This window comes from Plecotus auritus, assembly GCF_963455305.1.
Source record: "Plecotus auritus genome assembly, chromosome: 2".
NCBI classification, from domain to species: domain Eukaryota; kingdom Metazoa; phylum Chordata; class Mammalia; order Chiroptera; family Vespertilionidae; genus Plecotus; species Plecotus auritus.
Window position 1 is genome coordinate 183,071,089 of NC_137771.1, and position 21,940 is coordinate 183,093,028.

The window sequence follows — 21,940 nt, forward strand, 5'->3', positions numbered from 1 at the left end:
CTCCCACTATGGGAGCACACTGACCACCAGGAGCAGCTCCCACGTTGAGCATCTGCCCCATGGTGGTCAGTGCTCATCATAGCGACCAGTTGTTCCGCCGTTTGGTTCATTTGTTATTAGCCTTTTATTATATAGGAAGTTTATAGGTAATTATCTTAATAAAATGTGTGCACTGATATATGTTTTTTATTATAAGACTAGAGGCCCGGTGCATGCACTTCGTGCATGGGGGGCTGGGATCCCCTCAGCCCAGCCTGCACTCTCTCCAATCTGGGACCCTGCAGACATCCCTCTCACAATCTGGGACCACTGACTCCTAACTGCTCACCTGCCTGCCTGCCTGATCACACCTAACTGCCCCTCCCCCCCCACCAGCCTGATCACCCCTAACGGCCTCTGCCTGCTGGCCTGGTTGCCCCCAACTGCCCCCCCTGCCAGCCTGGTTGCCCCCAACTGCCCCCCCATGCTGGCCTGGTTTCCCCTTACTGCCCCCCCTGCCAGCCTGGTTGCCCCCAACTGCCTCCCTGCTGGGCTGGTCACCCCAAACTGCCCCCCTCTGTTGGCCTGGTTGCCCCTTACTGCCCCCCTGCCGGCCTGATTGCCCCCAATTGCCCCCCATTCCAGCCTTGTCACCCCCAACTGCCCCCCCCCACCAACCTGGTCACCCTTCACTGCCCCCCCTGGCAGCCTGGTTGCCCCCAACTGCCCCCCTCTGCCAGCCTGGTCGCCCCTCACTGCCCCCCCTCTGGCCTGGTTGCCCCTCACTGCACCCCTGCTGGCCTGGTCGCCCCACGCAGCCTACTGTTCAGTCATTTGGTCGTCCCTCGCTAGCCCCCTGCCAATCTGGTTGCCCCACACAGCCTGCTGTTTGGTTGTCCATCTGGTCATTTAGGTCGTGACAGCCCCTGGTTTTTTATATATTAGGATAAGTGACTTCCAAATAATATAATCAATAATTTTATGCCAACTTATACCTTTTGTTCCTCTCTAATTCTTTGTTACCACCCAGCTCTTTTTCTACTGAGATATGCAATCAGGTGTGGTAGGGTCTTCTGCTCTACACAAACAGTCTCAGTCAAAAGGGTTCAGAACCACCTTTCTAGTGGTCAGGAAATGAACCCTTATATATCTTGTAGCAGCTAGACCTCCAAAGTGGGCAGGACACTGTTTTCACCCTGAAGGAGTTCAGTCTCACAGGGCCACTGGAGAAAAGCCCAAGGAGAGCAGAGAAGACATGCCCAGGAAATTAAAGGAAGCTTCTTAGAGAACTTCTTTAATGTTTTCAGTGAACTCCAGAGGCTGCATGAGCATGACCAAGTTGAAAAAAGATCAGCAGGAGCAAAACCCCAGAGATGGAGCAGTTATTAACATGTGACTCCTCACAAGTCTGTGAAGAAAAGGGTTTTTCTCTTTCTAACTTTTAGTCACTCTTACCTTTTAAAAATATACTCATTATGGGTTTGTTATAAATCATCAGATGCATACAAATAAGCTCCCCTGATCTGATGCCATATTCATGAATTAATGTTTTTATGAGAGCAAAGAGGAGATGAAGAGGTGTTTGTTCCTAGATAATTGGCTATGGCTGATTCATTCAAATGAATAGAGACCTGGGATGCAATTCAATGCCCATTGAATTTGCCATCTTCCTCCTGATTTGAGATTTCCATGCTGACATCTGTTCAGAACAAATAGAGTTTGATCCAGTATGTGAAGTTGCAGAGCTAGAAAATGAGTTAGAAACCATTATTACCACCCCCCTCGTTTTATAGACTCAAAAATTGAGGCCAGGGAGCTGAAGCTATTGCTGAGAGTGGAATAGCTGTAGGGACATAAAACACCCTCTTCCCATCCAAGCCTGACAATATCCAATCTGAGTGTTATTTAGGAAACTCTATTACTTTTTTTGTCTGTCAGTCAAGATGTTCAGGGTGGTAATAAGCAGACTGTTCATACTGTCATGAGCCTCCCAGATAAGAGCAATGCGTCAGGCTGCTGAAAGGGAAATGCCGGATGATGTCAGCAGGAGCAAGGCCTCTTGTATGGTAGCTGTCATCTTTATCAAGGGGCAGAGAACCAGAGGGGGCTGTCATGTGAGAGGATGGTCAGCAGGTACCATTTGGAGAGCCAGGCAGCATTTCCTGCCTTTAACTTTTCCTGATGAAAATAGAGAATTGTACAGCTGTATTCACCAAGAAGCCAAGCACTGAGCTACAATGGGACAACAGAGATAATAATATGAGTTTTTGTTGCGTTATTGCAACATATACTTCTTTATCTTGTTACCCCTTCTCAGCTCCTTAAGGGTTCTTTTTCTACTCCCCTGTGTCTGCTCCAGATGCATTGGATGGCCCCATACTTCCCTGTACATATCTGTACCACTACTCTCACCAGCTCACAAGTTAATTATCTTTTGGGGTGTCTGTCTCTAACACAAGACTGTCAGGTACCATGATAGAGAAATAAAGAGGATCTATAGGAACACAGCTGGAAGAAGAGCTTAGTTTGCTCAAAGATTTCAAATAGCTATAGGAAAGAAGCAGAACCAGACATATGAGTAATGGTTCATTATGGGACGGCAGGAGTGAAGGGCATTCCAGGTAGATTAAAGGCATGGTGTGTTTGTCAGTCCATTAACTACTGTTTGTGAGGTCCTATCATGTGACACCACATGTTAAGAGTAGGGAATAGGTTGATTTGGCTGGAATGTGGAGCAGGTGGGGCAGAAGGTAATTGGGGTGAGGTTGGGGATGTGAGCTGTACCATGGATAAAGAATCTTCTGGAACTGGCTAAAGAGCTTTCTCTTTATCCTGGAGGCTAAGAGAGGCCTCTGGAGGATTTAAGAATGTAAGTGTTGGATTCAAATTTGGTTCTAAATGAGGAAAATCTCGAACAGATATAGAGTGATTCATAGGATACATGGTTAAGTGGAAAACAAAACAAAACAATGTGTGAAAGACAATCCACAGATGGATAGGTAGATAGATAGATAGATAGATAGATAGATAGATAGATAGATAGCCAGAGATGAGATGTATGTGTATACATGCATGTATTTCCTAACTCTGTCCCTTTCATGGCCTAAAATCAACGACACCCCAGTAGCAATGAGCACAACTAGTGCCCACACCTTGGTTTCAAATATGATTCTTCACTAAAAGATATCAGGGCTTTGGAGAAATGGCTGATTTTAGGACTAGGACTGAGGAAGGACAAGATAAGCCTGAAACATTTTGTAGTCCCAGAAAATAAAGATATGCTCACAGAATGATAGGTCTATGTCTAAAGAACAAAGAACCACAGCAAATGAGCTTTCACTGACCAAATCTGGGGCAATTCAAGAATCAAAACAAATAATGATAGCAATGAATTATAACCCATTGAATAAAATAAGGATCCATTAATATAAATAAATATATAAAATCTGAATACAGTATACATTTATGCATATTTATATAAATATTGTTTATAATCATATATATTATGTTTATCCTATATAATAAAAGGCTAATATGCAAATCAACCAAATGGCAGAACGACCAGTCACTATGACATGCACTGACCACCAGGAGGCAGACGCTCAATGCAGGAGCTGCCCCTGGTGGTCAGTGTACTCCCAGACGGATAGTGCTGCTCAGCCAGAAGCTGAGCTCATGGCTGGTGAGCGCAGCGGTGGTGGTGGGAGCCTCTCCTGACTCTGCAGCAGCACTAAGGATGTCCAACTGTGCTCACTGTGGAGAGTGGCCTAAGCCATCAGTTGGACATCCCCTGAGGGCTCCCAGACTGCAAGAGGGTGCAGGCCAGTCTGAGGGACCCCCCTGAGTGCATGAATTTAGTGCACCAGGCCTCTAGTATTTAATATTTCTTTATACAATATGTATTTTTTATAGTATAAATTAATCATATAAATAAACTGATATAAAGAAGTAATGGAGAAAACTTCCTCAGTAGAATCCCAACTAATAAATATAGAAGGAACAATGGGATTAGAAATTCACTATCATAGTAATAATTAATCCTGTCAAAAATCATCAGTGAAAGCTAAACTAGCGGATAAAAGTTTGATGAGTAATTACAAAATTACAACAACCTGGAGCAGGATAAGATCAAGTACATAAAGACTTTGTACCCAACTGCGCTTACCTGGTTGTTTAAGTCATATTGCTGTGTTGTATTTGCAATAGGATGATAGCAATGATTATTTATTGAGTACCCATGGTATGATAGGCATTGTGCTAGGTAGAGTTTGGGGGTGGATTTTTGGCATATATTGCCTGAGTTAACCATAACAGTAACTCAGTGAAGTTTTTAATTAGTATTCCCATTTTTGAGATAAAGAAACCAGGTTCAAGAAACAAAAAAATTGTCTAATGTTAAATAGTTATAGGAATCATGGCCAGGATTCAGATCTCCTGCCTTCTGATTTTGAATGCCATGGGGTTCTCTCATGCAGTGTGTCTCTGGGCCCTCTTAGAGTGCTATGCTTCTGAAAGTACACAGAATATATATCAGAGAAGCATTCTTACACAAAAGCATTGGGCTTCCTTCTTTCTCTTCACCATATCCACTAAACACCTTGCCTCATTTTCCTCACCTGAAAAGGGAGGAGGCATAGCTTCTTTTACATGGTTGTTGTGAGGAGTACATTAGATAATAGATGTAAAGCATAGAGCACAGTGAGAAATAAGTGTTCAGCAGCAGTGGTAATACCAGTTGTAATGTTAAATTCCCTGGTATGATGGAAAATGTTTTTAAAGGTTACCCCTCAATTTTGGACTGAAATGAAAAATCAGATGCCAGATCATAAAGAGCTTTGTGTATCATGTAAAGGAGATTACATCCAATTCTATAGTAATAGAAACCACTGAAGAATTTTGTTACTGAGAGAGATATGATCTGGTTGGCAATTTAGAGCCAACCAAGGGGAGGAGAGCAAAATCCAAGGTAGGGAGAGCAGCAGGACATTGTTGTCAGAAACCAGGAGAGAGAAGACGAGGGTCTGAGTTAATGGACCAGCTAGTGTGAAGGAGAGGAGGAAACACACAGTGGACAGTCGCTCTCTGGGACTGGTGCCCAGAGGTGGCAGGAAAGGAAGGGGGAGGTGCTCAGGCTGAGTATTGGTTCCTCTCAGGGCACAACCAGAATGCAGAGGAGAGGCAGGTGTGGGGGAAAGGAAAGGGCCAATTTGGAATGGCTTGGGATATACAGGGGAGTCCCAGTGACAGCTGGATATTCAGATCAGCGTGAGAAGAGAGTGTAGGTCAGAGCAGCATGCCCGGGAGTCACTAAATCTGTGGAGGAGGATGAGAGCCCTAAGGGGAGGGATAAAGAATGAGGAGAGGGCTCAGGACGGGATTCTGGAAACTCCGATATGTAATGATGGCAAAAGAAGAGGCAGAGGAGACTGAAGAGGAACACTCAGAAAGATAAAAGAAGTTCAAGGTGGTTGTTTTGTGCCATGTCAAGGTCTGCAGAGAGAACAAATGAAGTAAGGAAGGCCTGCAAGGTGCCTGTTGGATTTGGCAATGAAGTCGCTGGGGACCTGGGCAAGAGCAGGTGCCAAGGAGGAATCCAGTTGGCTGGTGGATTCAGGAGAGAATTGGAATTTTTAATGAGAGAAACTAGAACTTGGATGCAGGCTTCTCACTCCCTGGTCATGCATTCCCACCTACTGTTGGAGAGCTCTGATTGATGGAAGGTCTTTACAGAGCCCAAATCTCCCTCCAGTATCTTCCCTCAGCTCTAGTTTAGCCTTCCAGGTCCACTCTTCCAGAGAATCGTACAAATCTGTCTCCTCATTGGGTGGCTTCCTCCAGCCCCTCTGCCATTCTTCATGTGCCCCAGGCTCCCCAGACCTGCCTTGAAGTCCAACTCTCCATGATGGATCCTGTTTTGTTGAAACTGAGCTCATTCTTTGATTACATTGGTCTTTATCTACCTTCCTATTAGGTTGATTGGTGGCTTTCCAACATTTTTTTAACCTTAACTGAGAATAAGAAATATATTTTACATTATGATCAATATACACATGTATATATAACTGAAAGGAGATATACTCTTTGTTTGTTTTTTGTTAATCCTTATCTGAGGATATTTTTTCCTGTTGATTTGTTTAGACAGAGTGAAAGGGAAGAGGAGAGAAAGAGAAACATTAATTGGTTACCTTCCGCACAAGCACCCTGACCCAGGGCTGATGATAGAAACTGCAACCCAGGTCCATGACCTTTTTTTAAAAATTTAATAAATCTTTATTGTTCAGATTATTACAATTGTTTCTCCTTTATCCCCCCATAGCTCCCCTCCACCCGGTTCCCACCCCACCCTCTGCCCTTACCTCCCCCGCACTGTCCTCATCCATAGGTGTACGATTTTTGTCCAGTCTCTTCCTGCACCCCCCATACCCTTTCCCCCTGAGAATTATCAATCCACTCCTTTTCTATGCCCCTAATTCTATTATATTCACCAGTTTATTTTGTTCCTCAGATTTTTAATTCACTTGATTTTTAGGTTCACTTGTTGATAGATATGTATTTGTTGTTCATAATTTTTATCTTTACTTTTTTCTTCTTCCTCTTCTTAAAGAATACCTTTCAGCATTTCATATAATACTGGTTTGGTGGTGATGAACTCCTTTAGCTTTTTCTTATCTGTGAAGCTCTTTATCTGACCTTCCATTCTGAATGATAACTTTGCTGGGTAGAGTAATCTTGGTTGTAGGTTCTTGCTTTTCATCACTTTGAATATTTCTTGCCACTCCCATCTAGCCTGCATAGTTTCTGTTGAGAAATCAGCTGACAATCCTATGGGTGCTCCCTTGTAGGTAATTAACTGTTTTTCTCTTGCTGCTTTTAATATTCTCTCTTTGTCTTTTGCCCTTGGCATTTTAATTATGATGTGTCTTGGTGTGGTCCTCTTTGGATTCCTTTTGTTTGGGGTTCTGTGTGCTTCCTGGACTTGTAAGTCTATTTCTTTCACCAGGTAGGGGAAGTTTTCAGTCATTACTTCTTCAAATAGGTTTTCAGTATCTTGCTCTCTCTCTTCTTCTGGCACCCCCATAATTCTGATGTTGGTACGCTTGAAGTTGTCCCAGAGGCTTCTTACACTATCTTCAACTTTTTGGATTCTTTTTTCTTTTTGCTTTTCCAGTTGAGTGTTTTTTGCTTCTTTGTTTTTCAAATCTTTGACTTGATTCTTGCATTCCTCTGGTCTGCTGTTGGGTCTCTGTATAATATTTTTTATTTCAGTCAGTGTATGTTCAATTTCTAGTTGGTCCTTTTTCATATCCTCGAGGGTCTCGCTAAATTTATCGGCCTTTTCTAGTATATTCTTGAAAAGCCTTATAACCATGGTTTTGAATTCTATCTCCAGTCGTTTGTTTTCCTCCATTTCTTTCATTTGTGATCTGTTTCTTTGCCTCCGCATTTTTGCTGCTTCCCTGAGTTGGTAGGGTAGCTTTGTGTGCTAGGTTTCCTATATGGCCCAGTGGGTCGGCCTCCCCAGTTAACCTGAGGTGGGTACTCTTGGTTCACCCCTTTGTGGACTGTGTACAGCCTTGTTGTAGTTAAGCCTTGATTGTTGTTGGTATCACTGGGAGGAATAGACCTCCAGGCCAGTTGTCTGTGAGGATCAGCTGTGTCTACGCTGGGAGAAGTTTGGTGCTGGAGACAGCCTTATAGGATTAGACTTGCCAAATTACAAAAGCCTCTGTGCTCAGCTTGGATGGGGCAGAGTCTCAGGGCACAGCAGACAGTCTTGGCTTCCCGTCAGCCCTGCCCTTGAGCGCGTGACTCCAGACCTCTGTCTTCTACGACTCCCCTGAGTTTCCGCCTGACAGTCCAGATTCACCCTGTAAGAGCGTGGGTCCCCAGGGCTCACCCAGAACTGGGGTTCAGTGCAGTTGGAACTAGGGTTCAGTGCAATCAGGAGCTCCCGACTCCCTTCCGCTAGGGAATGCCTGTGGCAACCTCTGCATTCAGCTTTCTCTGTGAGCACTCGCATGCGCGCGTGCGCGCCTCCAGACCCGCCGCAGCTCCCCCGGGTCTCTGAGTCTCCGTGTGCCTTTCTCTCTACCTGACAGTCCAGACTCCCCCTGTATGAGCCTGGGTCCACGGGGTTTCGCCCGGAACTGGGTTTCAGTACAGTCGGAACTGGAGTTCAGTGCAGTCGGGGGCTTCCTTCCCCCTCCTGCCAGAGAAAGTCAGCCAGACACTCAGTCGCCCTTCCTCTCTGCGCACATCTCCGTACCTCAGCCCTCCTTTGCCTCTCCTCTGATTCCCCGTGAGCTTTCCTCTTTCCTTCTAGTTGTAGAATTTCTATTCAGCCAGCCTTCCTGTGGTTCTGGATGATGTCTGTCTGTCTTTTAGTTGTAGTTTTGAAATTGTTGTGCAAGGCAGCAGTTTAGGTGCTTACCTATGCCACCATCTTGGTTTCTCCTCCCAGGTCCATGTCCTTGACTAAGAATCGAACCAGCCAGGGCAGAAGATGTAGTCTTATTTTTCAACTCCATTTCATTTCATCCCATTCCATTCTCTGCTATTCTGTTATTAAGTGCTGGTCTTGGCCCACCACGTTCATTTCACAACCCACTACACTGATTTAATGACTGACAGTGGAAGCCAGGGTGCTAGGAGGGGCTCAGAGAATAACATGCTAAAGTGTTTGTCAGACTCCATCTCCCTCAACTACCTCAGGATCTTCCGCACTGGGCCCATAGGCCTGCTCTCTAATCACTTCTTTTATGGTTCTGAGAGGAAAGAGAGCTGCTTCCATCACTAGGATGTGAGCCAGGCTTGGGGGGGTATTTGCATTTCCAGAGCGACTCATCAGAGGAAGGTGGGCAGCTATAAGGTGGGATTTAGTCAGTGGAGAGAATGGCTCATCTTTCAAATCACCCCACAAAGGCTACTGTCCTTGTACTTACATGAGGCATCCAGCAGCCTGAGGCATTTTCATGCCTGAGGATGCCCTTAGTTGTCTCTACTACCTCCTTTCATGGGAGACATTTAAAATTTCTCCGAGTTTAAAAGTACAGCCACCTATTCGAACAGGCCACCCACCCCCACCTGTCAGACACCTGTCTGGGGCTGTGCTAGTCTTGTCTCCATGACCTCCTCAGGCTTCCCTGAGGAAACATCCTTCCCTTGAGAACCATCCCCTCCTAAAGTCTTCCAGCAAGGGAGATTTGGGGATTTTTAAATAAGAAAAGATGCCTTATGTGTTCAATGCTCTCATTCATAATGCCTTTCCTATTTCTGCCCAGGGAGAGCAAGGGTTTCTGGATTTACCTTGACTGCAGATAGAAGGATGTTCCCTGAGGAATAGCAGAGGTCTTCGCTCATCTGCTGGATGGTACCTCCTGCTGCCATAGACACTTTGGTCCTTGAGAAGTCTCCCAGAGGGCTTGTCCATCGCATACCTGAAATGAGCCAGGCCCTGGGCTGGGCCACGACTTCACCCTGGTGAACAAAACTCCATCCCTGGCCTCAAGCGCTCATAACCAGCTTAAAGATGAGTGAAGAACGCTGGGTCTCCCTCACTTCAGAAGAATTTGACCAACTCCAGAAATATTCAGAATGTGAGTAAATGGATTGAGCCATCTGGGGTGGGACTTCCTCTGGGTTGGGGAGAACATTTCTGGAGAGCAGAGCAGAAAGCCACAGAGAATGAAGTCAAACCTAACAGCTTATATTTTCTTATAAGCACAAAATTAGTGTCTAAAAATAAATAAAACAATTATCTTTACACTCCATAAATGATATGTGCTCAGCATAGAAATTTAGAATATGCAGGAGAAAAGAAAAAAAGACTAGGTTAAAAAAAAAATCACAGCTAAACTTGATGATCATTTTGGACATACCCCTTCTGTGCTCATTGCTTTACATGGTGAGTTCTTGACTATACCTTTATTTCAGCCTGCATTTTCCACCTAAAATAATATTGTTCAGTATTTCCTCAGATCATTGAAACCTCTTCATAGCATAATTTTGAAGGGCTGTAGGCTGCATGGTTACAATGTTAATCATGTGCTCTAATATACTTGTGTTTGGACTCAATTTTTCCCCCCAATATGATACAGAATTCTGATGCATGTCTTTTTCTTGACTTTGTTCTGGAAAAGCCTGGGCTTTCTATTGGGGCTCTTGGTTCCAGGAGTTGCATCGAGGAACAATTCCTGTGCAGCAAAACACAGTGGTGGCTACACCCACATACACACTCGGCACACAGCTATGTCCCCAGCCCCCCAGACCCTGCTATGTCCCCAGGCTGTGGCAGAACTCCAGCTGACGGTTGCACTCTGCACACATGGTGACCATTGTGATTATCACCGTTGATATCATGTGGCACCCATGTTCCACCCTTAGTCTTACAGAGCTCCTACCTGCACCGCAGGCCCCACCCCTTTGTACTAATCACCTTTCCCTTCACATTCATTGTCCTGGTGCTTTTGTGAATCACTAGGTCTGTAGCATGTTGACCTGCCTACAGATCTTGCCCTGGTCATCCTACAAATGCCCTTTTGTCAGCCTGCCCCTCTCCCCTAGGGTAGACAGCCCTTGTCCACAGCACTAGTCTGGGAGTCAGAAGGTCAGGCTCAGTGCCAGCGCTGGCTCTTGCTGTCTCAGCATCCTGTTGTGCAAAATGAGAGGGTTGGACTAGATGATCTCCCTGTGGTTCTCCCACCTATACCTAACACCCCATATGCTCCCAAGGTCAATAGAAGCTCTGAAGGCTACTGGTCAGTCTCTTTCCCAGTACGCTAGAGCCCGTGGCCTCTTGTCTGACCTCAGTGGGTTTAGAGAAACTATGTAATGTAGTGACAAGGAGCAAGGCATTGCCCTCCAGGCTAAACTCCGTTCAATTCAGTCTGCTCTGTACCAGGCCCAGGCAGCAAAGTGCCAGGCCCTGTCAGGATGAAAAAGAAGCACAAAGGGAATGCTGCCCTTGAGGAATCAGAAGCTTATTATCAGGAATGTGCTCCTGTCCCCAGCAGAGAGTTGGTTTAAGGCAGCAGGCAAACACTGGCACAGATGGCTAAATGTAGGCATAAACAAGAAGGGAATTTAAAGCCAGGGAAATGGATAGGGGACCATTTATTAGTTTGCTAGGCCACTGTGACAAAATACCACAATCTCGGTGGCTTAGAACAACAGAAAGTGTCTCACAGTTCTGGAGGCTAGAAGTCCAAAGTCAACGTGTTGGCAGGCTTGGTTCCTTCTGAGGGCTGTGAGAGGGGTCTGCTCCAGGCCTGTCTCCTTAGCTGTCTTCTCCCTTTGCCTCCTTGCATGGTGTTTTCCCTGTATGTGGTCTCAGTATCCAAATTTCCCTTTTTATATGAACACATTCACATTAGGATGGGCCCATCTTACTGCAGTATGACCTTATCTTAACTAATTACATCTGCAATGACACTATTCCCAAATAAGGTTACATCCAAGGTACTGGGGGGTTAGGATTTTGACATATAACTTTGAGGGGGTGATACAACTTAACCCATAATAGAGGATTTAGCTGGGTGTACTCTGAAGGAAAAATGTTTTAAATGTGAGTAGTATATGGTGGGGGGAATAGAAACAATGGAGGCAAAGGTAGAGGGACACAAAGGGAGGGTGCAGCAAAACACAGTGGTGGCTACACCCACATTCACACTCAGGAATGGTAAGGAGAACTTCTGGGTTACATGGAGAGGAGGAGCAAGGGAGGAGTGGAGGAGGACACAAGAGAGATGGGAGAGCAGGAGATCTTGGCCCTGCATGTCAAGGCATGGCCTGTGAACCAAAGTGGCAAAATTTAGAACCATGAATTTGGTGGCCATATGCAGGGTAGCCTGGTGAAGGAAGCTGCCAGTTCATGGACTTCAGGCAGTGGCCTCTAGGTGAAATCTAGTCTGAGCTGAGGAATAGAGCTAAGATGATGAATGTGGCCATAAACAAATGCTAATTTGTGGAAAACTGCAGTGGAAGTATCATAAAAACTTATGGAACTAGCCCTAGCTGGTTTGGCTCAGTGGAGAGAGCATCAGCCTGAAGACTAAAGGATCCCGGGTTTGATTCTAGTCAAGGGCACATGCCTGGGTTGAGGGCTCAATTGTCAGTAGGGGGCGTGCACGAGGCAGCCAATCAATAATTCTCTCTTGTCATTGATGTTTCTATCTCTCACTCCCCTCTCCCTTCCTCTCTGAAATATCTACACTAATAAAAGAGAAACATGCAAATTGACCATCACTCTGCTATGCCCACCAGCCAATCAGAGCAAGTATGCAAATTAACCCAACTAAGATGGCGGCCACCACGGAGCTGGAGTGAGCAGGAGGCTTGGGTTGCCCCAGGCAATGGAGGAAGCCAAGCTTCCCGTCTGCCCTGGCCTGCCCTGGCCTCTGCTCAAGGCTACAAAGTTTCAATTATAGAAGATAAATAAATCCCAGATACCTGCTTCCAGCTGGCCCTGGCCTATGCTTGGGTCGCCGGGGGGGAGGGGGGTGGCCAGCCTGCAAACCACCACAGGCCCCTCGCCCAGGCTGCCCCACACCCCAAGCAAACCCCCACCCTGATCCAGGACACCCTTCAGGGCAAACCAGCGAGCCCCCACCCATGCACCAGGCCTCTATCCTATCTAATAAAAGAGTAATATGCAAATTGACTGTCACTCCAACACACAAGATGGCTGCTCCCATGTCTTCAAAGATGGCTACCCCCATGTGGACACAAGATGGCTGCTACAAGATGGCCAGCAGGGAAGGGCAGTTGGGAGGGGCCAGGCCTGCAAGGGAGGGCAGTTGTGGGTGATCAAGCCTGCAGGGGAGGGCAGTTAGGGGTGACCAGGCCAGCAGAGGAGGGCAGTTGGGGGCGACCAGGCCTGCAGGGAAGGGCAGTTGCGGGGGACCCAGGCCTGCGGGGGAGAGCAGTTGGAGGGGACCAGGCCTGCAGGGGAGGGCAGTTGGGGGTGACCAGGCCTGCAGAGGAGGGCAGTTGGGGGGGACCAGGCCTGCAGGGGAGGGCAGTTTGGGGGACCCAGGCCTGCAGGGGAGGGCAGTTGGGGCAGGGGGGGAACCAGACCAGCAGGGGAGGGCAGTTAGGGGCTATAAGGCTGACAGGGAAGGGCAGTTAGGGGTGACTGGGTCAGAAGGGGAGGCCAGTTGGGGGGGACTAGGCCTGCATGGGAGGGCAGTTGTGGGGGACCAGGCTGGCAGGGGAAGGCAGTTAGGGGTGACCAGGCAAGCAGGGGAGGGCAGTTAGGTGCAATCGGGCTGGCAGGGGAGCAGTTTGGCATCAATCAGGCTGGCAGGGGAGTGGTTAGGGGTGATCAGGCTGGCAGGCAGAAGCAGTTAGGGGCAATCAGGAAGGCAGGCAGGCAAGCAGTTGGGAGCCAGCAGTCCTGGATTATGAGAGGGATGTCCGACTGCTGGTTTGGGATCAGGCCTAAACCGGCAGTCGGACATCCCTCGAGGGGTCTCAGATTGGAGAGGGTGCAGGCTGGGCTGAGGGACACACACCCCTGTGCACGAATTTTGTGCACCGGGCCTCTAGTGTAAATATATATATATATATATACACACACACACACACACACACACACACACACACACACACACATATATACCTATGAAACTAAAGGAAGCCAGCAAAGATACCTTGAAGCCTGTGAGTTTGTGGGAAATGGCAACATTAGGATTCAGGGCTGGTGGGGTGGTTTGGGAACGTTGATTTTAAGATGATGATGACACGTCCACTTCTGCATTCGTATGTGCCAGGCTCCAGGGAGCCAGCAATGAATGAGACACTATCCTGCTATAAAGAGCTCCCAGCCCAGAGGGGAAAGACAGACAGGACTTAAACATTGATGTTCAGTATGACAGGTGCCAGTGAATGGGGAGCACAAAGGAGGAGACCTAGTCCAGCCTTGGGGGAGGCTTCCAGACTCCAGAAACACTAGTAGGAGGGAGGACAAGGAAGACATTCCAGGCAGAGGACGTAGCTTGGGCAAGACAAGGACGTGAGACAGGGAGGTGAGACAGGGTAACTTCAAGAACTGCAAGAAAGAAAAAAAAGAACTGCAAGCAATGCCAGACTGGGAACTTTGAGCTCATGTTAGTGGGTGGCATGGTGGAAGTTGGGCAAGAAGTGGAAAGGTAAATAAGACCCCATCCTGGGGGCTGCAGCTTTCTAAGTGGAACATCCTGTGGGCCCCAGGAAGGTAGGTGGTGGGCTTGGGTGGAAATGAGGGTTAGGCTATAGCTCTGACTTGGGAATCCTTGTGTAGAGACAGCAGGAAAGAAAAAAAATAGGAATGAAGGCCTTTCAGAGAGCAAGAATGTGAGGAGAGAAATGAGAAAACCCAGCAAGACAAATTAGTGAACGAACCATACTGTTTGAGGCAGCTAAGGGACAAAGAGGGTCCAAAGGTGACAAAGCCATCCAAGAGGCAGGGTGTGCAAAGAGATCAGAGTATCTGGTAGGAAATGGCTCCTTTGTGGTTCTGGTCTTTCAATCATCAAGCTTTGTCTTTCTCAGACCCTTCCTCATTTTTTCCTAGAACTGGGTGAGGTGCTCTGGCACCATTGTTCTAATAGGAGAAGGAAAAAAAAAGATTCAGTTCTTGGAAAATGATTAATCCTCAGAGGAAACCCTGAAAAAGGCACTTATACCAATTTTAGACACATTCTGGTATTCAGTCAGATTGCATTGCTATAGCAACTGCTCTTCCATAACCACTTACACAGGAGCTTTACAATAGCAGAGTAACTGAAGTGGACAGCCTGAGAATTGGTAACTTTCCCCAGCAGGGTTTCCAGGTAGGAAAGCCCAAGAATTTGAAGGCAAGATGCCTTGGTGTGTTCTGTTTATGTAGCATAAACCCTATACCTTCTTTGGTGGCCTTTTATCACAGGAGAAGCCATGTTAAAACTGCCCTTAGAAACATATGTATTTATTTTATATGTTTAATTACATATGTATACACATATATAGTATATATACTAGAGGCCCAGTGTACGAAATTTGTGCCCTGGGAAGGGGGTGTCCCTCAGCCCAGCCTGCACCCTCTCCAATCTGGGACCCTTCAGGGGATGTCCAACTGCCAGTTTAGGCCCCATCCCTGTGGCAATCAGACATCCCTCTCACAATCTGGGACCACTGTCTCCTAACTGCTCACCTGCCTGCCTGCCTGATTGCCCCCTAACCACTTCTGCCTGCCAGCCTGATCACCCCCTTACCACTCCTCTGCCAGTCTGATCTATGCCTAACTGCACCCCTGCTGGCCCAATCACCCCCAACTGCCCTCCCCTGCTGGCCCGGTCACCCACAACTGCCCTCCCCTGCTGGCCTGATCACCCACAACTGCCCTCCCCTGCCCGCCATCTTGTGGCAGCCATCTTGTGATGACATGGGGGCAGCCATCTTGTGACGACATGGGCTCAGCCATCTTGTGACCACATGAGGGTGGCCATCTTGTATGTGATGGTGTGATGGTCAATTTGCATATTACCTCTTTATTATATAGGATACATTGGCAGGAAGCTTAATGTAAATCAGTAGTGTAAAATACTCATCAAAAAAGATAATGTGATATTAAGACATTTTTTGTTACAAAATAAAAACAAGTATAAAATTTGAAAGGTCAGAGATGAAATTTAAAGATACTCACAATTCCATCTCCCAGTGGTAACCACTAATGTTATATTAAAAACTAGAGGCCCGGTGCACCAAATTCGTGCATGGGGGAAGGGGGTCCCCTCAGCCCAGCTGAACCCTCTTCAATCCAGGACCCCTCGGGGGATGTCCCACTGCCGGTTTAGGCCAGATCCCAGGGATTGGGCCTAAACAGGAAGTCAGACATCCCTCTCACAATCCGGGACCGCTGGCTCCTAACTGCTCACCTGCCTGCCTGCTTGATTGCTCCTAACTGCCCCCTCTGCCAGCCTGATCACCCCTAACTGTCTCTGCCTGCCAGCCTGATCTCCCCTAACTGGCCCCCCATCAGCCTGGTCACCCCCAACTGCCCCCCCCTACCAGCCTGGCTGCCCCTAACTGCCCCCCATGCCAACCTGGTTGCCCCTCAGTGCCCTCCCTGCCAGCCTGGTTGCCCCAACTGCTGGCCTCTGCCAGCCTGGTTGCCCCCAACTGCCCCCCCCCACTGGCCTGGTTGCCCCTCACTGCCCACCCTGCTGGCCTGGTCGCCCCTCACTTGTCCCCCCTGCCGGCCTGGTTGCCCCATGCAGCCTGCTGGTCAGTCATTTGGTGGTCCCTCACTAACCTCCCTACTGGCCTGGTCGCCCCACACAGCCTGCTGGTCAGTCATTTGGTCATCCCTCCCTAACCCTCCTAACCCCCCTGCTGGCCTTGTTGCCCCATGCAGCCTGCTGTTCAGTTGTTACTGTGAGAGCATCATGACTAACTTGCATATTACCCTTTTATTAGTATAGATGCCCAGCTGGCATGGCTCAGTGGTTGAACATCAACCTATCAACCAGGAAGTCATGGTTCAATTCCCGATCAGGGCACATGCCTGGGTTGCAGGCTCCATCCCAGTGTATGGGCATGCAGGAGGCAACCGATCAATGATACTCTCATCACTGACGTTTCTATCTCTCTCGCCCTCTCCCTTCCTCTCTGAAATCAATAAAAATATATTTTTAAAAAGTATATACAGGTGTCTCAAAAAATGTATACACACTTTAACAGCTGATAGCTCAATTTTGAAAATGAAATGTATTTTAATAAACACTGCCTTTATAATTATTCAAAGTGTGATATATACATTTTGGGGGAGCATCCTATATATTAGGCTATTTGTACCATTAGGCTATTTGCTGTTCTCTTCACCCTAACAATATGTTTAAAGTATCTATTGATGCATCAAAACAATTTCAAAACTTGGTGGGTTAAAGCAACTGTTTTGTTTTTCCCCATTATTCTGTGGTTCAGGAGTCTGCACAGGACACAGCAGGGATGACTAGTTCCTGCTCCACACAGTTTGGGGCTTTGAGTAGGATGCCTCATATGATCCAGCATGGCTGATTCCTCACATCCTGGTGCCTCAGTGGTCCTCCAAGGGGCTTCTTTCTGTAAGCACTTTCTTATCTCCCAGGACCTCTCCGTGTTGGCCTCTCTTCCCAGCAGGGGACCCTGGACTTTTTACACGTGGCTTGGGCTCCAAGAGCATAAAAGCAGCAGCTGCCAGGCCTTTTTGACACCTGGTCTCAGAGGGACCTGGGTGGGAATGAGGATTAGGCTATAGCTCTGACTTGGGAATCCTTGTGTAGAGACAGCAGGAAAGAAAAAAATAAGAAGGAAAACCTTTCAGAGAGCAAGAACGTGAGGAGAGAAAGGAACTCTCTCCACATTCCATTGGTCAAAGCAGTCCCAGGCCTGGCCCAGATTCAATGCCATAAAGGAATGGACTCCACATTCTCTGGGAGAGTGACTCACACAGGGAGGGGAAGATTGATGACAGCCATCTTCGGAGACCAGCTAGCACCCAATATAATACATCATGTGTTCCCGTATCATGCAGCACTTTTCAGAAGCATACTTTTTAGTGGTTGCAGAGATTTCTTTTGAATACATATACATTATTTTATTTAAACAAACCACTGATCATGATCTTAGAATCCTATATAATAAAAGGCTAATATGCAAATTGTCTCCTCCACCAGAAGTTCAACCTGGAGTTAGACCAGCGACCAGGGGGCAGGACCAGCCCACCAACCGCCCAAGGCCCCTCCCCCCGGCTGCCCGACCGATGGGACCCCACCCATGCACAAATTCGTGCACCAGGCCTCTAATGTATTAATAAACTCATAGTGTCTAGTAAAGCGAACTGATATCCACATTCTCTCCTGTCCTGATCAGACCTCTCAAGAGAACTGAATTTATTTCTGGGCATCAGGGTTCACCATGAATCTGGACAAACTGGAACTTGTTTGAGAAGTGCCACCAGAACGGTGAGGGGCCTCCTAGCCTGAAGTGGCTGAAAATACTATGCATATGTACTGGAGAAGGTCAGACTCAAGTAAAGGTGTATTAAAATAGCTACAGTGCTATTACAGGGAGGGGGTGTTAAGCTAATTTGAAATGCCTTCAAGAAGTAGCCCTAGGACTAATGAGATGAAATCATTGAAATAAAGACTTTAAAGTAAGGAATACACTGATTCTTAGTGGTCAAACCTGCCCAAGAGGAAACACAATTGACTTAAAAAAAACTGAGTTTCCTTTCCCTAGAACTGTCTGGGCATAGTTGGCTGAGACACTGCAGAGGAGATTAGAACATCAGATGTCTGGTTGTTTAAATGACCTTCATTAGCCCTTCCAATATGTAGTTTCTATGTTTAAACAGGTTTCTTTCAATCTCAGGGGACATGAGCATGAGGGGATTCCTCATACTGACCCTCCCCCTAACAGCTTCAGAAATATAATTAGCTTACTGTCCTTCTAATCCTGATATTTGGGTGGAGGGGAGTTTTCATCAGTTTTTTTCAATTATTTTTTTTTAAAGAAACTACCAGCTTATTCAAAAAAGGAAAAAAATGATAAAGTATCAATTTTGAGTTTTACTTCTCTAAGAAATTAAAGCAAATATTTCTTACATCAGCTAGTGGTTGCTTGATTTTGTAGACATTTTAAAGCTTGGAGACATCTTAGCCATCATTAAATCCAACTCCTATCATTATACAAATGAGAACACTAAGTCCAGAAGACCCCAGTGACTTGCCCAAGGTCACCTAGAAGGTCAGTGTCAGAATAAAAATTAGAACCAAAGTTCTCAATCCCAGGTCAGATGCAATTTGCTTCAATTTAGTTCTAACAAATTAAACAGAAATGTATCCATTGGAGCCTAACCTCAACCATATATTGGTTAATATAGATATCAATTCAATTACAATAGAACAAATTTTTAAAATACATTTAAAGAGAATGAATCAGTACATTGTGCTATTCAGAAATATATTTCATTCAACTCATATCAAGGCAAGGCAAAGTATCTGACTTTTAGATGTATGTAATTTACACTCAAAATTCAAACCTGTCAGTGTGAATATGGGAGCCAGAGAAAATGTTTAGGACTGATTTGTAGAACAATGTGAAACTCTAGGTGAGCTTCTCTGAAACCTTGCTATTTAATTGGCCATGTCCACTTGCTTCCATCTTGGAAGGGATAACCACTGTCATTCTCACCCACATCTTTTTCAGACAACTGACTCTCTTTACTAGTGATGACTTGGACTCTGCCCACAAGCAGTCACAGAATCTATGGATAGGGGAAGACTTCTATGGAACAATGACTGTAAAATGTGAATGTGCATGTGATCTGGAAATCTTGTTAAAATCAGCAGGTCTGGGGTAGTTCTGAAATTCTGCATTTCTTTTTTTCTTTTTTTTTCTTCATTGATTTCAGAGAGGAAGGGAGGGGGAGAAAGAGATAGAAACATCAATGATGAGAGAGAATCATTGATCGGCTGCCTCCTGCACACCCCCCACTGATGATCGAGCCCACAACCCAGACATATGCCCTGTCTGGGAATCCAACTGTGACCTCCTGGTTCATAGGTCAGCACTCAACCACTAAGCAACACTGGCCAGGCAGATTCTGCATTTCTAACAAGCTCCCATGCCATGCTGATGCTGGTGATCCAGGGATCACAATTTTAGTTGCAAGAAAGTACAAGTTGTCTGATCCATTCCTCCACATTCATCTGAAATATGATTGATGAGGCCAAATTATTTGGAGAAAAGGGGAAATTTTGCTGACAATACAAAGTTTACTTACACAAATAAGCCATACCAGTCATTCAGATCATTTATGATGAATCAGAAAATCTTAGTATTCTAAAGAGGGTTTTCTTATTTCAGCCAAAATTCCCTCTGCTCCAATGTAAAGTCTTTTTCTTTTATTCTATATACTAGAGGCCTGATGCACAAAATTGGTGCAAGAGTAGGCCTTCCTTCCCCCGGCTGCCTGCACCAGCTTCCCTCTGGCACTTGGGACCCGGGCTTCCCTCTGGCACCCAGGACCTGGGCTTCCCTCACAGCCCCAGCTTCATCTGAAAGGACGTCTGGTCTAATTAGCATATTACACTTTTATTATTTTAGATAATACTGTGGCAGAACCATCACTTTGACAGGTTTCCCCCAGTTGTTAGCTTGGTGGGTCTCAATGGTCCTCAGCCTTCAACTACAGTGGGAGGCTTTGAACACTTCTAATGTCCTTCCCACATCCTGGACAACCCTGCACCCTTGGACTGTTTAATCATGATCTGTAGGCATTGAACCCAGGCATTAGTGGTGTCTAAAGCTCCTCACATGATTCTAGCATGCAGCCAAGGTTGACAACCACTGGTCTACCTTTTCTCCCTAGGCCCCTGGGAATATAGGACAAACCCAATCCCTTTTTCAGCCCTCATTTATTTCACAAATCTTTATGGAGCATCAATGTTATGCCAGGCAACAGGCTACATGCTGGGGATAAGCAGTGAACGGGAAAAGAAGTGTAACTGGGAGGTGTCCATGCTTATGAAGCTGGACCTTCTTACACATGCTTCCACATTCTGCTCTGAGCCCGTTCATCCTGGATAGAAAGGTGGGCCTGTGGATGCAATGCTCTTGACCCTGGCGTCTGTCTTTCCAGGACTCCTGGAAAAGCTCATTCTTGCTTTTGTGCATCTCACTGTGTTCTTGACTCCCTGGAGTACTTCGAAAACTTATACATCTCATCCTTCACCAGAAGAAGGAAAATCTAATTGTTTGTTTTTTTCTCATGTACCAACTTGCTCCTGTGTCTTTCCCTTCATGGGTGCAGATACATTTATGGTCTTCTCAATCTGTAGAATATGTTCCTCTAGTCTCCTCATCATGTTTGCTTTTTTGTTTTGTTGTTGATTTTTCTGTGCTGTGACAGGCAAGCCTTTCTAGTCAGCCACAGATATACAGGAGTGTTGCTTAAGGCCTCATCAAAAGTGAGGTCCATAGACCTACATACTTGATGTCCTCTAGGATCTTATTTGAAATGCAGAATCTCAGGCCTGGACCCAGACCTACTGAATCAGAATCTGCATTAAACCCTATCCCCAGGCAGTTCATATGCATGTCACAGTTTGAGTCGCTCTTAGGGAATTTTGAGGAGAGTTACCATGTACCTTAGAATTTCACTCTCATCTGTGGGTTTTCAGATTCACTTTTGAAAATGTTGATTTATAGTTATTTCAAAGTTTAGTGGTCTGAGTAGGGCTCAGATGCTCAGTGTTCTTAGTTGGAAGATGGTCCATAAACTTTGGGTTCTGGTGTAGGCAGCACATAAACTATACATACTGAAGTTCCTGATTGTCTGCTTGTTCAGATGGAGGGCATCCCTGTCCGATGCAACTATAGCAGCAAAGGTGCCTGTGAGAAGGGCCATATTTTCTCCTTAGAAGGGCTTTGAATTTGCTCAAACACTAGGAAAAAGTGCTTGGTTAATGTCCCAGAATTCTTGGCACATAAAGCATAAAGAGGCAGTTTTGGATTGAAACTTCCTTGGGTATTTGTTACCACCAGTGACCTTAATCACAGAGAACCTTAAAGCCCTGATTTTGGGCAAAACTGCATGTTGATGGTCCTGCCAGTTTGGGGTAATGCAAAACGTATCCCTATCTTGCAAAGTATTTGAATAAGTTGACCTGTTGGGTGGGGTTCTTCAGTGTTGTCCATTTAAACAACAGGGAATATCTGCCAAGCATGGTGACTTTAGATTTATCAGAGTGATATACTTGCTTTCCTTTTGCAGGAATTATCCAATATGTTCAGCTACTTAAGGCATTCTTTATATCTCACAATAAAATCCCATCATTGCACAGCAGTTCTCAACCTTGACTGTAAATTTGAACCCAAAGTGTGCTTTCAAATATACTAATTCCTGGGTCCCCCAAGAGATGCTAACTTCATTGGTCTGGGTGAGACCTCAGTTTCAATG

General features: G+C 46.1%; 1 protein-coding gene across 11 annotated transcripts in view; it reads left to right on the forward strand.

Annotated features, from left to right (window-relative positions):
• Positions 1-21,940, forward strand: part of DGKG (diacylglycerol kinase gamma) — a 206,378-nt gene that overhangs the window by 32,625 nt on the left and 151,813 nt on the right. For all 11 annotated transcript variants that reach the window (XM_080655804.1, XM_080655809.1, XM_080655807.1 and 8 more), the window contains exon 2: positions 9,261-9,575. In XM_080655804.1, the coding sequence (XP_080511930.1) occupies positions 9,509-9,575 (67 nt within the window). In that variant the 5' untranslated portion in view covers positions 9,261-9,508. The remainder of the gene's footprint in view (positions 1-9,260; positions 9,576-21,940) is intronic.